Below are 18614 nucleotides of genomic sequence, written 5' to 3'. Positions count from 1 at the left end.
TCAGCCGATGCAGGCCTGGGGGTGAATAGGAGGAGGGATAAGGAAGGCAGTGGGAGAATCTGGCTAATCAAATAGCAAGATCACGATGAAACACTTCAGAGGCAGCATAAGAAGTGTCAGTACCTGAACAGTGTTGCTGTGCAACGTCCTTGGTTAAATGGGTCCCACTGGATTTAGTTTGTTCACTGTTCACTTCCTGTACCTGTATTGTTTTCCATTCAGACACTCGCTTGTGTTTTCCTTCCTGTATTCCCCTCTGATCTGTACCCTCAGCTGTGTTACTTGTGTTTGCCTAACAATACGTCTTAGCAAAATTACTTGACTTTGGACTCCTAACAGTTGCTTGGTTTTGGTGTCTTGGTGCTCCTGATCCCAGCTGGTTGTTCTGGTACCTCCTGGAATCATTATGGTTTATCGTCATCAGAGCATTGGGTAAGACTTACTCATGGGAAAGTGGTTTAGGGCATATGTATGGTCCATTCCCATCTTCACAGAGTTTTCTTTTGTGTATTTTTCATAGTCAAACCACCAAACAAATCTATATTAATGAGGGACGTAGTATATTGCCAGTGAAAAACCAGCTGTGACCCCCATGCTACTCTCTCCTTCCTAATAACATGTTCCCCATTTTCCCTTGAAACATTATGTTATGGCAGTTTTTGGTATTTTCATTGTTGCGGATTGGAGGATCATTGTCTGTGTTTCTGGACCCACAGCCACATCCTCTTCAAGAGAGTGACTAAGAGTCAAGTCAGCTACAAAATCTATTACCAAGGAATTACAATCTTCACCTAGTCATGACTGAGTGATACATGTGAAATTCAAAATTTCTTCCAAAATGTAGGTTCTTCTTTATACAGTCTCTCTGGAGATATATAATAATGCTTTAATAGGAACATGAGGGTTGCAGTGGAAATTGTCCAGACTATTAAGGACATCTTATTGAATTATAGCTGTCTGATTGGATTGGAAAGTAGAAGATTGTAATTTCTTCTAGCAGATACAGCTGAGGAATGCATAGAGTAGTTTGGAAAAAGAGATACAGTAATACTTTGCTGGATTACTTGATGAGGAAGTTAATGCTGTCTTAGCCAGGATCACTGGTCACTGGACATGGCTGCATGTAGATGGACATAGATTTCCTTGAAATAAACTCAGAAACTGAATTGAATGTCTAAACTCCTCCACCTACCTGAAGATTCAAGTAACTATAACATGAAATATCCTCTCTGTGGACTTCAGACTAGTAGCCAAGCTTGGAGCCTTCAATAGGAGTCTTAACCGCATGCGTGCGGGCGGAATTCCGCTCGCACGCTGAGATATGCGAAAGCGCATGTTACGTGACGAGCTGGGCTCGTCATCAGCGTAGCAGGAGGCTACCTCATGACGAGCCCAGCTCGTCATCAGCGTCGAAGGGGTTAAAGCCTTTCCTTCAACCTACAAGGTTTCTTATCAATATTATAATGTAGAAAGGTGGTATAACCTAAAGTCATATTCTCATTCATCTTCTGCTCCAAATTATCCAGCAATAAACAGCATGTAGCCCGTTTGACCAAGATATTTTGCAAAAAGTAAATGTACATTTGTATATATATATATATTCTCTCTCTCTCTCTCTCTCTCTGGTCTTATAGACTGTCTTAAACAAAAGCATGTGACTACAAACCCCTGGCTTGCCTACGTCCAAAAGATCTTTTCGACCTTAGGGCTGTCAAAGTTTTTTCTCAGCCCATATGAAATTAATAGGACTTTGAAAAACTTGGTAAAATCTATTTTGTTCTCTTCTAGAATGTATAGTAGGCTTGTAAAACATCAGTCGATGACCTCAGTTGGCGGCTACCTAGATTTAAAGCAGACTGACGGTGGGGAGCGCTATCTAATCTGGATCACAAACTCGTAATGCAGATTCGATCGGACTACCTTCAGTTTAGGCACTTTGCTCAACCTGGCAGCTAACACCAAGCACGGCTTGTGGTTTTCCCCTTTGCCCCCTTGACCTTGTGATGGCTTTTCTAAGCAAAGGTTGGCCCATTTTATGTTATTTTGTGGTTTTTATACTAGACTAAGGGTGCTCTTTTTATGTCCATTAGTGTGTACCTTTGGTTCTAATTTTTCTGTTTGTCTGCATCGCCTTCAACTATTAGAGTCAGGATGTTGTTGTGCCCCAGCTTGAGGTTATGTATGTGAAGCCATTAAAATCAGGAAGACTGGGATGCTTATTAATGTTGACGTGTGTTGTTTTTTATTACAATCCTATTCAAATGTTCTGTTATTATGAGTGTTTTAGCTGTGTAACTAGTTTATTTATGTTGTATTGCTGCATGGGATGATGATCAGTGGCTTGAGCCTCTATTGTATGAATTGTTTTATTTTATAACTTGTATGTATGTTATTTATTCTTTTATGGCCTTGCGCCGAGTAATAGTTACTGACTGAACTGATATGTACACCTACACATATCTGCTTTTCCAAGAGGATGAAAATGAACACTTACTTGTTTTTCATTTCAAATACTTCACATAAAGCAATGGGAACCGCCTCTTCTGCCCTTGTGCACCATGAGCTTTAACTGTAGTGTATGAAGTGGTTTGTAAATCAGCATGTATATAATTAAGCAATGATTCTTAGTGTCATTCTACAGGTGCATGAGATTTGTCATGAGTATTTATATGAACATGAATCATATTTGTTTGACATTTTGGAGAGCCTTATGGAATGTACATGGTATAGCCATACACATTTTGCATTCTTATGAAGTCGAAATTAACAAAGAAATGCACAACTAATTAAGATGAGAAACAACCAAAAGGTCAACAAACAGTAAAATATTCAACCATAATCCTCCCTTCACTGACAGAGCAAAAGTATGAGCATAGCATAGAACTTACCAGTTACCTTCATATTCACAATTGCTGAATTGTAAGATGTATCGGATTTAAAGAAACATCTGTACAGTCCTTCATCAGAGACTCTGACATCGAGTATTCTTAAGGCAACGCTACCATTCCTGATGCCATCCTTAATTAGCTCAGTCCTTCCCAGGTATTTTGGATCTTTTCCTTCATCCACATCAATCCCATCGCGATACGTGTGGACGGCTAAAGAGCCCTCGGTTTTATGCCACGCCACTAGCATGTGTTCAGCGCTCATCATGGGGGAGAGGTCACAGCGTAACAAAGCATCTTGGCCAACGGTTGAGTCGATGACCTGATCGGGTGCAGTCACTGAAAACATCTCTGTTATGTATAACAGACAAAACAAAGGAAGACAATGAACCAACAGAACATAGTACATACATACACATTGTATTTGTACAACACGTCTACAGCTGAAGAACCTCATGGTGCTATTGGCTTTCCCGAAGGACAGAGTTTAGGTGTAACAGAATTTGCATTGTTGAATTTATGATAAACAGAGAGCAAGAGACGTGCTCTGATACTGTGGTAGGATCCTAGACACTGCACTATTCACATGTTCATGTATGGGTGCAACTCGCGTTCATTTGGTGAGATGTGCTCAAGGTGGGGCAAGTTGGTTAGCATGCATGTGAGACAATAATGTGCTCTCTGTTGAAGGAGCTTTCCACCAAGACTAGGTAAATAGATGCCACAGAAATTGCAAGTGGGAAGCCAAGCAGTCGCACTTCCAACCTATTTGAGGTTGAATTTTTGCAAAATTAAGAATAGAGTACAAATGGTTAGCTAGTTTTGATGGACAAAGGAAGGTTAAAGCCTATATTTTTTGTCACGGCTAACCCGAAGAGATCTGGGAGGGTTGCAGATAATAAATTATGCATATCCAGCACCCTTGAAAGTTTGAAGATGCCTACTCAAAAGAAGAGACTAGCAGCCAGATTTGCACAGGAGTGTCGACGCATGATGATGTTTAGAAGACTGTAAGACCTCAGTCAGATTAATGGATCTAGCGTCAGAGAGCAACTCGGAAACCCAATCAAAATAACTTTACATTTCAAATGCCAGGTTCACCAAAAACACACTTAAGATCAGATGGGTAATACCCATGACCCCAATGTTTAGTCATATCCCCCAGATGAGACTCTGAACATGCAGGGACCCCTGATGTGCGGTGCAGTCATGGATTTTTAATTGTGTGCTGAGGTTCGAAGGACTGTTCAAATCATCATAAAACGTGAATACAATTCCCAGAATTGAAACAAAAAACCATGGAATGGATGAGCTACTGATCCATGGGACTGACAAACTTCAGAGCACTAGGTGTGCTATTCGAAATCTGGTATAACACACCATGAGTGGAGGAAGGATAGGCAACGCAGTGTCACACATTTGGGACAGGCACTGAGCTTCAAGTTTTGGAAGTAGGAAATCAATCCGGTTGGATGGGGACCCTTAGGCCATAACATAGGGTCAGTGGTGTAAAGCAAAATTATGGGGGGCCCCTGCAGAATCTGATGAGGGGCTCTGAGTCACCCATATCTCATTGACTTTGGGCTGAGTGGTCCCGAGTGAAGGGTTGGGAACCCCCCTCTAACACCAGATGTTTGGGGGATCCATGCACTGCAGGGTCTGCAGGGGCTTGTGTTATGACCCTACACATGGTGTGAAGTGAAGAGTAATCTCTTTCCAGCGCATCACAGGGATCATCAAAAATTTGGAATGGTGTTAACTGGCATAACAGGAGTACACGAAAATGTACAAAATCTAAGGGAAACAGGCGATATTCCTAGAGCAGGCAAGATTATTTGTTTGTCAATACCTGGAGATGTGGAAAATCAGTTATAACACATGCATGTGAAAAGGGATAGCTGTCACTGACTGTGATGGTTTGAGAAAATGGGCTTTAAAGTGTATGGCGTCAGCCTTCTTGATGGGTGTTATTAAACCACAAGTCTTAGGGTCTGTTTTAGCTCTTGGTCGACGGGTCACTTCGACACATCGGTGACAGATTATTCCATCTGCCAAAAAATAAACCCCATCATATCCTATGGGATTTATATTTTGGAGGACAAGATATTTGTCACCGATGAGACAGAATACCGCGTCCGCCAAGATCTAAATCAGGCCCTAAGTTTCATTTCTTTGTCACTAACCTTACAGCAAGACAGGCCCAGAACTACCAGAGGGGTCTTCCCAGGGGATCCATCAGTGCTAGCTCTGCTTGATCCTGCATTGGGTTGTAACTGGCACGACTGATGGCTCTGGTCAAGAGAAATACAGAGGCCTTGGTCTGGGAGGCAGCAGGCCTGGGACAGTAATATGCATTTGCCACTTGGAAGGGAAGTGGCTGCCCTGAAGCATGTACTCTAGTCTCAGTGGAGTGGTTCCATGCCAGGGGACTGAGACATTAGAAAATGTCTTGTTGTCTGACCATAGGATGCTTGTGCTAGGACTGCGATTCAGCAACTATTGCTGTGAATGAGAGGTTGTTAGTGTTGAGAACATAAGATTGTGAGCATAACAGACGTTTATTCAAATCCAAAAGGCTGGTTATGACATACATGTAAGGGTTACAGAGATGAGCAATAATATGATGAGGGCCACCTATGTGTTATGCAGAGACAGCTGACAATTACTCAGTCTTTAAAATTCTTATTCATATTCATAGAGGGGAGGAAACTAAGAAACGCTCCATGTGCAATTTTACATAGAAAATGTGAAGGCCAGGTGAGAATTCACTCTATACAAAAATACATGATCGTGTTGGTTTAGATGAGCGTTACTAAGGAAAGCAGAGAATCTCTCAGTACAAACAAAGAAATAAGTGTAATCAAACAAAGTCAGCAGTCGACATTTTGTACAGTGAAAGGAACTGGAAATCAAAACCAATGGTTATGAATAAGTTTGCTGGTAAAAATAAAGACCATTAGAAGAAATTAAAAAATGTTTGTCATCCAAAAGGCGCTAACGTCGCACATTTTTGAGCAAATGGTTTTCCCAATGCTTTTTGGCAATGCTGTGGAACTTAGGGCCGTAAATAAAACAATCAATCGCAAAGCCAATAGGTCTGCGTCAGTTGCCAGCTTTTTGGCTTTGCAATGGCTGTTTGGTTTGGTTGCTGGAAAGCTGTTGGGCACTTGATAATATTTTTAAAACTTCTAAAAGCGAGGCAATACCCTTGCACACACTTGCGCCGTGAAGGCAACGGCAGCTCTTTTCAACCTACCTGCCACCGCAGCGCCGTGAGGGGAACGGCCGGACTTCAAACACATCTCTTCCCTACCCAGTGCAGGACTACATCCCCCAGGTGCCCCAGGGTCGAGCAGGTGCACCTGGGACGACGCTGACAGCGCCCGGAGGTGCTACTTAACACCGGAGCACCGAGCGCTCTGTGGGAGGCAATACCCTTGCACACACTTGCGCCGTGAGGGCAACGGCAGCTCTTTTCAACCTACCTGCCACCGCAGAGCCGTGAGGGAAACGTCCGGACTTCAAACACATCTCTCCCCTACCCAGTGTAGGACTACATCCCCCAGGTGCCCCAAGGTAGAGCAGGCGCACCTGGGACGACGCTGACAGCGCCCGGAGGCGCTACTTAACACCGGAACGCCTCCCGTCCCGCGGGACGCGCGTGGGCGCCGCCGGACGAAGCCCGGACTAAGGGCGGACAGTCTGTGACAGTCCGGGACTGGCCGAGGCTGGGCTGGGCTAGGCCTCCCCCCTTGGCTTCTGCTTGTGAGGTAAATTGTGGCTTAAAGCGAGACTTATCCTTACGTGCCCATTCATTCTTGGACTTCAGACTGTTGAATACGTAAAGGGCCTATTTTTATTCTTTTATTTTACTGGTATTATTCAACCAGCTTTGTTGGTGTTCATGAAAGCTTTGTTATATTGATTGTTACTTTTTGATTTTATATCTTATTTGGTCATCTCGTGCATTGATCTACATAATGTCTAAACAGAAGGTTCCCAAAAATCCTCCTGTATTGTCCACCATGGATAACTATCTAGTGAAAGTGGTCAGTAAAATCAACAAGGAGCGAAGGATGTCACTAGGGAAGGAGAATTCTCCAACCAAATGTCTTACCCTTCCTGATCCTAATACTGGAATATATACTGACGATTGCTTAGATCTTGTTACTCTTGATATCTCGTTAGAATCTCAAGCTCAACCTGCTGCTATTCAAGATATTTCTGCTGCATTAAGTGTATCTCCCAGTGTATTTCCTAGTGTCTCACCCACTCAAATTACACCTGCCCCCAGAGCATTAAGAGCATGCAGAAAGCACCAACCAATAGGGGGGGCATCGTCCCCGTAATAAAAGGAGAGGTGACACCTTACCGAAAGGCGTTGCTGGGGAAGAAGAGTTGACAACTAAGAATGTTTCTACCCTTTTGAATGCTGAACAGTTTGAACTTTTAATAAGCATTATTGATGCCAAGGTTGATAAGATCATCAAACCCCTAGTGGACAAACTGGACCAGATCTCAATTGAAGTAAACAGATTAGGTGGGCTTCTTGACTCACACATTGCTCTGGTCAAAAAGTTTAGGCCCGTTAACGATGGCCTAGCCCCTACCAAAGTAGCTCCAAAACAGCTAACTGGGGGTGGATTATTAAAAGAGGCAGTTAAATCGGTCCCATCCTCTTCTGATTTATCGTCCACCTCTCACCAGAATAAGCCAGCTGCTACTGAGGTGGGCCCATCGAAACCAGCCAGAGTTTCCGACCCCAGAAGGAAACGCCCTATTGACCTGCCCCCAGATTGTGCACCCTATGTGGCCGTTTTGACTAATGTTCCATCTTATGAGACCGACTCTGTTAGGCCTCAACCCGAATCTCATGATTCGTTAAAAAATAAAACGGTCTCATGGTTGCACAATAACTGTGGCTTCCCAACTGCCTATTCCGATGAAATTCTAACCACCAGAAGGGTTGATTGGATAGGTAGTTCTAGCAAAACCTGCAGGGGTGACTGCGTCATTGTCAACTTTAAACACCCCCAGCACGTGGCCACTGTTTTGCTAAGGGCTGCGTCTTTAATCCCCGGAGAAAACAGAATAAGTGTACGCCCTCTTGGCTTTTTTTATAGCCATTTAGCTAAAACTCCCCCTCATAACCCTGGAAACAGAAATCACCAGCCCATCCACTTTCCGGCGTTTGGGGTCCCCATCCAAAATAGATTCCAAGCTTTAAGCTCTTTGGACTCCAATGACTGACTCGCCAGGGTAGGGGATCGTGCTCCTGGTCAGCTTGTTACTGTCCAGGTGCTCGATACCTGTGATTTGCCTTCTAATACCGATCCGATTATGGCGGAGGGCCAACCCCTATTAAGAGGTACTAGCCCTGGAGCACCAGTGAACATCACAAACGAAGAAGAAGTGGTTGGCTCTATTTCTATGAATACCCCCAGCGCTAATGTATTTGAAGGCATCTCCATAGTCAGCTGGAATGTCGCTGGTTTAAAATCAAAATTGGACACCTTGGGTTGGAAGGATTTTATTAATACGTATGATATTCTCTGCTTCCAGGAAACATGGTGTTGGGAGGAGTTATATTTTGCAGGGTTTTGTAACATTTAATCTGCAGGCTGTTAGTTCTGCCCCGGGGAGAGCTAAAGGAGGCCTTATAATCTTGGTGTCGATCAACAGACAAATCAAGATTGTAAAATATTTAACCGTGGGGCCGCATGTGCAGCTATTGTGGCTTCGCAATGGCTGTGGCCGAAACATCCTTCTAATCAACTACTACAATAATATTTTTGACGATAGCAGGACATCTGTTGTAAAAAATCTAGCTAGCACTATTGATGACCTAACGGATCAATGTAATGTTTCTTTTGATTTTATATGGCTAGGTGATTTTAACATTTCCTTATGTGAATTGTCGTCTCAAAAAGTCTGTGGGGTTGTTAATAACGCTGGATTTGAGGACCTCCATTTTAGGCACAATATCTATGGAGAGATACTGTACAAATTTATCAGCAATTATGACCTAGAAATCCTGGACTTTGCTAAAGATGTAAATGGGCGAACCATCCCTACTTTTAAAAACTGGAGCACAAGCTCGGTGATTGATCATGTTATTGTGTCATCAAGTATTACTTCTCTTTGTGAAGTCCCCAGGATTGAACTCACATCTCTGAGCGATCATAACTATATTATCCTAGATTGCTCGTTATGGAGTGCGAGTCCTGTAGATGTGGGTCATACTATCATTAACGTGGAACCCCACAGACCCAATGGTGTTAGAGTTAAATGGGTTGGGGATAGAGCAGATGAATTTATAGGCTCTATCGTCTCTGATTGTTTAACCAACATTACTGTAATCCTTGAAAATAATACTGGGTGTGAATGTGTTTTAACTGCTTTTAAAAATATCAACCTATCAATTGATGCCAGGTTTACCAGACCAATCAGAGATAAACGTAGCCATGGACAAAGTTGGTTCGACCACTCCTGTACCAAGTTATTAACAGAATTGAAAAAGGCCTTAGCCACAAAACCTAGGAACACCAACCTAATAATTAAACAAAGAGCAGAATATAAAGTTGCACTAAAGAAGAGGAAAAGAGACTTACAGCAGGAAGCGTGGGAATCACTTAACCAAGCTGCAGAGTTACACAATAATACATTATTCTGGGCAACGGTTAATTCTCCCTTCCTAAGTGAGGACAATATCCCTGTATTGAGCTCAAATGTCCCTAGTGATTGTTGGGTAACGCATTTCTCCAATATTGTTGGTTCAGATTGTGGTCCAGTTGCTATTTCATGCAACTGGCTCATTCTACCTTTAAATTTTACTGTGGCCGAGGACGAGTCAGGAATCCGTGCAAGCAAGGGGGGGAAGGCCCAGGGACCCGACGGGGTCCCTATTCATGTCTACAAAGTAGCCCCGGAGATCTGGAGCCCCCTCCTTGCTAACGTTTTTAACGCAGCCGTACGTTCAGACGCTCCAACTACCTGGGGGGAATCTATTATCATCCCCATTTTTAAAAAGGGTAACAGGTCCGAAGCAAAGAACTATCGCCCTATCTCCCTCCTGGACTCCTCTGTAAAGGTTATGAGCCGAGTTTTGTTAGCAAGTCTCGAGGAGTGGGTTGAGGATAGGGTAATTCTAGCGGAGAGCCAGTTTGGATTCAGGAAAGGTAGGGGCACATTAGATCAATGTTTAAATCTTGACCTTATAATTGGGAAATATGTCGAAGCCAAAGGTGGCGCATTATATTTATGCTTTGCAGATCTAAGCAGCGCCTTCGACATGGTTGATCATGAAATTTTATGGCCCATTCTGCTGCGGATGGTGCCCCTGAGGGTATCATTTTCTTCCTCGCCAGGTTGTATTAAAAACTGCAAACCTGTGTGCGTTTTGGAACTAAGGGAGAATGTACCCCCAAATTTAGCGTACGACGCGGCATAAGACAAGGTTGTGTTTTAGCCCCGTTATTGTTTATTTTATTTATTAACGAAATTGATGATATTTTAAAGCGTGTCCAAGCGGATGCTCCCAGGTTAAAAGGCGTATCACTGCCGGTGTTATTATACGCTGATGACGCCATGCTCCTTTCCAGAACACCTCTGGGTTTACAACGTTTGATGGATAGATTTTCCTTGTTCATCAAGGACAGGAAACTACTCATCAACAAAGATAAGACGCATACTATGACCTATGGGACAAAAAATAATAAATCCATTGCCTTTTTTATTGATGGTATCAAGGTGCAACCAGTTGATTCGTTTTGTTATCTTGGAATCACTTTTTCTAGATATAGAAAATGGACCAATGAATTAAACAACGTCAGTAACAAAATAGCGAAAAGTGCCCATGGTATCTTCAAATTTGCAGCAAAAATTGGGGATAGGCGAACAAGAGACATGTTGCAAATTTATCAAGCTAGATGCGCCACTATTGCATTGTATGGGGCGGCTATTTGGGGCCACAGCTGTGACCATAAATTGCAGCTGGAGGAAAATGTATTCTTAAAAAAACTTTTATGTTTACCCATATCTGCCGCCACCGTATTGATCCATCGGGAACTAGATATTAACTACTTGAATGATCTTTTATCTTTAAGACCGTTAATGTTATGGCACTCTATATGGCTTCAGGACGAAAAGACTTTAAACAGATCCATAATTGAAGACTGTCTTTCACTGGACAAGTATAGAAAAATCCCATGGATAAAATATGTCTCTGATTGTTACTTACAAATTTTTAATCTCGATGTTCTGTCGGACCCTAAGGCAGCTTTGACTATACCTAAAGCAGAATTGAAAGCAATTTTTCTGGATAACATGGCAAAGAAGAGGGCTCTAGCATGTCGGTCCATGTTAACTGTCACATTTTTCAGTAGATATTCCCTCACGGAAGGCTTTCCACCATACCTTGCAATGGTAACTAGGCAGTCGCACAAGTTTGTCTTAACCAGATTAAGGTTCGGAATAGTACACGAGTTGGTGTCTTTGCCTAACCTTAAGCAACACCCTAAAGGACCGTGTCAGTGTGACGGCATATCAAAACAGAGCACCTTGCACTTTTTACTTATATGTAAACTGTACTTGAATTATCGAATTTTGTACCTTAAACCTTTATTTGTCAAATATGGGGTACGTACAGTTGAAGAGGCAATGAGTCTTATTTTTAACATGAAATCTGCTGACATCTGTTTTTTTTACAGCTGTGTTTTTAACTAAATCTATCAGTGTACGTAAAAGTATGATATCTTAGTATATTTGGTCTGTATTTTTAGGAACTTATTTTAAACTGACAATTCATGTATTATGTACTTTTTTTATGTGCTTTTATGGTCATTTCTTTTGTACTGAATAAAGCTTCATGAATTGAATTGAACTTCTAAAAGCAAAAATAGTTTTTGGTCTCAAAAAGCACACATTGCCATAATAATCTTTGGCACAGAAGGGAAGTACTTTGTATGTGGATGAGCTAAATATGAAGGAGCAGAACACTGCCACTCATAATAAAGTTGGCTAAAGGGCACTTACCCATTGACCATGCTGAAATTCTATAGAGGGAGGAAGAGATATGTGAATGACAACAACAGATCAATCGACGATGAAACTGGCTTAAAGCCCCTATACGCAGTACCCCCAATCTGCTTCAGTTTAGGAAGAGCCTGAAGACCTGGCTTTTTAATCTCTAGTTTTTATTTTGGTGTTTTTTTTTTGTCTGTTTCTTGTATTTGGCTTTCCTTGTTATGTTATTCTGTATTGAGTTGCTTGTGGAAAGCGCCAGGACACTCTCTTAGAGTAGCCGTGCGCTACATAAACTTATTTTAACATAACATAACATAACATATATGTAAGTGTGTAATACACATACTTTTAGTAAAATCAAAAGGTCTTGGGTACAGTTAGACCTAAAAAAGCATTTAAACGAGTGAAAACATTTTGTTAAAAAGGAAGTGAGAGGCAGTTGCTGACTCGAATCAAAGAAAATAATTGGAAAAGATCTTATTGAAAAGATTGCACTGCGGGTGTAGGGGAGGAGCGTCTAGGGAAAGCAATGGGTGAGAAAACAAGAGATAGGCTTGAGGCAGTGGGGAGAGACTGGAAAATGGAATAGCAACACAGAGGTACACGCAGGTACTATGTTCCAAGTTCTAATGGAAATAATAAATAATTAAAACAAGGAATGTTATACATCTCATCCCTAACAGAAACAAAAACAATATATGGAAGGAACAGAAAAGGAATAAAGAAAAACGTCATGACAAAAATCTAGCAGGTAACACAATGGGTCTACAGTTACTTTTAACTCTGGAAGCTATAGACTGAGAGAAACAAAAACCCTGTTGAGAACCGAAATGATAGTTTTCGCATGATTTATGAAACTTGCACTTGGCAACTCTTCTCATATTCCTAACCCTTCCATCCTGAGTGATAACTGAATTTTTACACACTTTAACAATTTTATAGGATTACCAAATTTGGAAGTACTTTTAGATGTGAACCCAGATTTTTTGATTCTCACCCACTCTCCCGCCTCAAAATCAGGAACCTTCACATTCATGTTTGAATCAAACAACGCCATCATCTTGTCCTGTTTAATCTCCACTCGTTTAGCAACTTGACCTATATCAATACAACTAAGATCTTTGTTCATTCTCTTGACCCACCAGAGACATATGTCTGTTATAGGTTCTCTCCTTTCAGAAGTCTGCAAGGACTTACCTCTGTAACCGAGTGAGGTGTGACACGGTACATCCATAACCTTTTCCTCACAACATCTCTCCAAGACTCACAAGGCTTACAAGCGAATTCAACACACTCTTTAAGAACACGATTAAATCTTTCTACCTGACCATTTTCTCTTGGTTCATAAAGGGAAGTAGTCACATGCTTAATACCACACTTACAAAGGAAGTTCTCCATTTCTTGTGAAATGAGTTGAACCCCGTTGTCCGTAACTAACACTTCAGGAGAACCCTCATTTGCGAAAAATTTCCTTAAAGAACAAAATAATAACTTGGGTGGTAGCACTCGTGACGAATTTTACTTCCGGACACTTTGGGTGGTAATCGATCATTACTAAAGCAAAACGGGCATTGCAGGGTAGATGATTAAATGGACCAGAAATGTCGAAAGCTACTTTCTGCCATGGGAATTCAGGCCAAGAATCTGGTCTAAGAGGAGCTGGAGAAACCCTAGGCACTTTATCACTGCTTATGCATTCTGGACATTCCCTAACATTTCTATCAACTACCCTGTCAAGGCCAGGCCACCAAAAAATTGCGCTAATATGAAGTTTCATTGAGGACATACCAAGATGTCCCTGGTGTGCAAGAGCCAAAATTCTCCCTTGTAAGGAGACTGGAGGAATTATCTTTCCCCCTTCAAAAAGTAAACCTTCAATCGCTTTGATCTCTGTTGAGACTTGACAGACAGGAGCAAAATCGGCTGTGATGGTTTTATCCTTTGGACAACCTTTTTCCAAACATCCAAAATAAATTGAGACACAACATCATTACCCATCTCAGACATCCATTCATATTCAGATAAACCAGTAAACTCATCTGAAATAAAATCTTTAACTGTAGCCACAATGTCTAAATCGTGTTTCTCTAAATTTGTACCATCATCAGAACAAGGTAATCTAGAAAGACAGTCCGCAGTGACATTACTTTTCCCAGGAACATACATTACTTCGAAATCATATTCTTGTAGTTTGGAAGTGAGACGTGCAATACGGGCAGTAGAATTCCATCCTCCACCAGGAGATAAGATACCAACACGTGGTTTGTGGTCAGTCTTGAGAATAAATCTATTCCCCCACACATAGTTGCAAAACTGCTCTATGGCCCAGGTACATGACAATAAATCCCTCTCAATGACAGCATACTTTCCTTCTGTAGTAGATAAGGTCCTAGAGGCTAAAAGCAACACACCACCCTTCTTTCCCTGAGCATTGACCGAAAACTCTTCCTAGGCCATAACAACTGGCGTCGACAGTAATGATACATTTTTTGTTAAATCAAAAGGATTTTACAGTGGGAGCATTCATAATCTAATTTTTAATCTGTTTAAAAGCCGCTTCTTGTCTGTCAGACCACACAAATTCAGTAGATTTTCTAGTTAATTCTCTGGGAGACTCCATCTTGGTGACAACATTCTGAATAAACTTGCTATGGTATTCGCATAGTGCAGCGAAAGAGAGAAGTTTCTCTGTTGTCTGGTGAAGGTGCATTCATAATAGCTTCAACCAGAGGCTTTTTTGGTACTACATGAATACAAAACAAGGGGGGAAGGAGGGTCCTAGGGGATGTTTACCTACCAAGCATTGCTACTACCCCTAAACATACAAATATACCAACAAAAAGTAGCAATGGGTCAAACAGAACAAACAAACTTCTAACTATGTATCTGTATGGGCGTGACCTCAATCGTTAGTGTTACCCAGCGAAATCGAACCTAGGGTACTCTCTCATAAAGAAAAAATTCCCATCAGATTACCGACCTGTACCACCCTACATCATCTGGGATCCTTCATCATGAAGGTAGAATGTTGTACCCTCGGTAGATTTGGCAAAGCTAAGCCTAATGTCACCTATATGTCCCAGTGATAGTATATTGAATCTAGGTGTCAAGTGGCAACTGACTAGCAGTGCTGAAATAGTGAAAAAATTATAAGTGACTAATTTGAAACCCCATAAAATTGGGTAGCGAAGGGGTAAAAAAATTTGTTATAAGCACCTCTTCACTCCCAAGTTATAAAAAACAGTGCAGGTAGTAGTATAAACAAATAACTACTAAAATGAATGTTGGGTCGACATGTTTCTGCAGCTAGACGGAGCCAACCGGTCTCCTACTGCTTCTTCAGGACCATGAGTGCTACTGCTAGATATAAGTGAAAAAAGAATTTATATCACCTGAAGTTATCCTGACTATGTGGCAGGAGAATGTAAACCCACCTCATCTGTACGTCTCCCCAGTGGCAGCCATTGTCCAGAGCTACGGGCTGCACATAGTGTCTTATGCCGATGACACGCAGCTTGTCATCTCCCTCTCGCGCGCTCCTGGTCTTGCTGCGGACAACTTCAGAGCCGGCATGCAGGAGTTGGCTACCTGGATGTCTTCCAACTGCCTGAGGTTGAACGGCAGCAAGACGAAGGTGCTCGTGGTGGGGGGGGGTGCGTCGCTGTGGGCATCGGCATGGTGGCCATCCTGCCTGGGGGAAACTCCCACTCCCTGCCTGGAAGCTAGAAACCTTGGGGTATGGCTGGATGCGGACCTAGCATTCGGACCTCAGATAGGCCGGGTGGTGGGGACATGCTTCGGTGTCCTGAAAAGCCTTCGGAATGTTCTCGATCTACTTCCCACGGCAGCTCGGAAGACGCTGGTACATACCCTTGTAACATTACGTCTAGATTATGGCAACCTGCTCTATCTGGGGGCAACGGGCAAGGTCATCAGCCGTCTTCAAGTGCTGCAAAATGCAGCGGCCCGTCTGGTCTTGAGGCTTCCGAAGAGATCGTCCTCAAAGACAGCTCTCCAGGCACTCCACTGGCTTCCAGTAAAAAGCAGGGTTGACTTTAAGGCTCTTTGTACATGCCACCGCATTCTGTGCGGGAAGGCACCTGCACCGCTACAGGACCTGGTTACTCGGTACGAGCCTGCCCGGTCCCTGCACTCCTCTGGATCAGGGCTACTGAAGGTCCCCAAAGTAAAAAAAGCACGTATGGGGGGTAGGTCCTTCAGGTACTTGGTTGCCAAGAGCTGGAATGCTCTGCCAAAGGAACTGTGCCTGGAGCTCTCTGAGCCCAGATTCAGGCAGAAACCTAAAACACATCTGTACACCCGGTAGGAAGTGAAAACCACTGGGTGGGGTAACCCTGCCACCACCACTTACCACAGCGCGGGGACACGCCGGTGCGCGTAAGTAGGTGCTCTATAAAATTCCCTTATTATTATTATTATAAAGGCAGTAAAGTGTCTAGAGTCTTCTGTGAATTCAATTTGGTGATATGCAGAGCGGAGATCAAGAGTCAAAATAATGCACGCACTCTCTAACATACCCACCATCTCGTTAATATTTGGCAGGGGATGACAGTCAGTAACTAAATCTGCATTAAGTGCTCTCATTTCAACACACAACCTAAAACTTTTAGCAGGTTTCTGCGCCAAAACAGTGGGCGAAACCCATTCCAAGATTCATTCTCTTCAATAATCCCCCCTTTGATCATGTCATCCAACATTGATTTAATTTCTGCCCTAATGCTGATTGGCACCCCTCTAAGTTTTTGTTTAACTGGAATTACGTTTTCTCTGACTTTTATTCTGTGACTGAAACCTTTCAGTTTACCTAGTTTTTCAGTGAACACTTCAGGAAAAAGTAAGGTAAATTTCCCCACATTATCATCAGTGGAAATAACATCTTTAACATCCTTTTCTTTGCAACACGTAACAGCAATAACAGAAACTGGTTCTTTATCTTTGGGATTTAACCTAATGCCAAGTTTAGCTTTATCACGCCATCCTAGTACATTTACACCTTTAAATGCTACATAAAGTTTAATAAATGTATTATTACCTTTGAACTCAATCAAAACTTCTTCGAAACCTATGAAATCAATGTAGGAACCGTCACACTTTTGTACGACTATATCAGGTTTACACAGATATGTAGTATCAAATGAACTTCCAAAAATTTCGGAACAATATTGTCTTGTGATAATAGTCCCCGGTGACCCAGAGTCTGCCATGAGTTCAAGATTTCTTCCTAGAATACAAACAATACATTTTGGTGTACCTATTTTATCAGCTTGTGACATATCAAAATAATTGTGAATGGACACCACAATGCCTCATTCTAGTTCAGATTGAATGTCCTATTTAGAAGATAAGTTATGAGAGGTAGTAGAAACCTTCCCTTTAGAATAATTGGGCGATGAAACTGAAGAGAAATTCTTTTTAGCATAGGTGTCCTTGCACATTTTGGAAAAATGTCCCATGCGTCCGCATTTACTGCATTCTTTCCCAATGGCAGGACACCGTGAGAAAGAAGCAATATTACCTGGTTTACCACACCTATAACAATAAAAACATTTGGAATTGACATGACCTATCAAACTAGAATTAAACGTACTCTACTCTTTGAGCTGCTGGCAGAGGGTGAATTATTGGATGTAACACTATTTACTATGCCTGAATTAGAAGTGTTAGATGTAACACTATTTACTGCACTGGAATTGGTAGACTTATCCTCTTTATCAAGAGACTTCATCCATTTTTTCGATTGTTCTAAAGCTTTGGCAGTGCTGATGGCTGTCTCTAAATTAGGATCACCTAAAATCCAAAGTTGTTCTTGGACTTTCTTATTTCTTACATGAACGATCATTTGATCTCTGATCATTTCATCGGTACTCAGTCCGAAATTACAATGTAAATATAAAGCACAAAGGGCTGAAAGAAAGTCTTCAAAACACTCTCCCTCTTCTTGGGCTCTAGTATAAAACTTAAATCTATTTAAAGCGACACTAGTATTAATTAGGTTTGAATCTGTTCTCAATGCGTAAGGTAGCTTAATCATAAACATTATTATCTTCACTAGATCTTGTAGGGGGAAGAGTCCTGTAAACGACTTGTGCCTCAGGGCCCAAACAATGAAGGAATATATTATTCTTCCTTTTCGCAGACATACGTTCACCATCAATAGCTTTTAAGTAAGTGATAAACTCCTCTTTCCGTCTCGCCTATGGAATGGGAGGTTCACCTTTGCTTTGGAGAAATTTGTTAGGTGGATCAAACTGCATAGTGTAATACTACAATTATCAAAAGACAATATAAATGCAATAAAAGTGACACCAAGAGTACTACAACCAATAATATGCAGGATAATAATATAGAAACAGAATGTGAATTGTCTAAATATAAAGTGTAGTAGGAATGCCGACAATATAACAGGCAAAATATGTACCCAAACAAAGTATATGTAAGATTGTTCTATGCTGGCAAAATAACTGACATAAAAATTATGTAGACTGTTCCTGAAGCTTGTAATATAATCAACAAGTAATTTAAAGTAAGTAAAAATAATATATATATATTGCCCGTAGACCATCCACAATAGTAATACAAGTAATTTAAAGCAAGTAAAAATTATATGTATATTGCCCGTAGACCATCCACAATATTAATACAAAAATCAGTAATTGGTGAGTATCTTATTATGAAAATAGATAT

The 18614-nt window shown here is 41.6% G+C and overlaps 1 protein-coding gene across 3 annotated transcripts in view; it reads right to left on the bottom strand.

The window, feature by feature from the left end:
* LOC144755777 (butyrophilin subfamily 1 member A1-like) overlaps nucleotides 1-18614 on the bottom strand; it is a 369747-nt gene that overhangs the window by 189833 nt on the left and 161300 nt on the right. For 2 of the 3 annotated variants that reach the window (XM_078645007.1, XM_078645009.1), the window contains exon 2: nucleotides 2889-3236. In XM_078645007.1, the coding sequence (XP_078501133.1) occupies nucleotides 2889-3234 (346 nt within the window). In that variant the 5' untranslated portion in view covers nucleotides 3235-3236. Of the gene's footprint in view, nucleotides 1-2888; nucleotides 3237-16962; nucleotides 16993-18614 lie in introns of all 3 variants that reach the window. The other variant, XM_078645008.1, reaches the window with a different exon arrangement.

Source organism: Lissotriton helveticus, chromosome 5_1 (assembly GCF_964261635.1).
Source record: "Lissotriton helveticus chromosome 5_1, aLisHel1.1, whole genome shotgun sequence".
NCBI classification, from domain to species: domain Eukaryota; kingdom Metazoa; phylum Chordata; class Amphibia; order Caudata; family Salamandridae; genus Lissotriton; species Lissotriton helveticus.
Note: the sequence above shows the minus strand (reverse complement) of the source record. Positions and strands in the feature narration are given on the sequence as shown.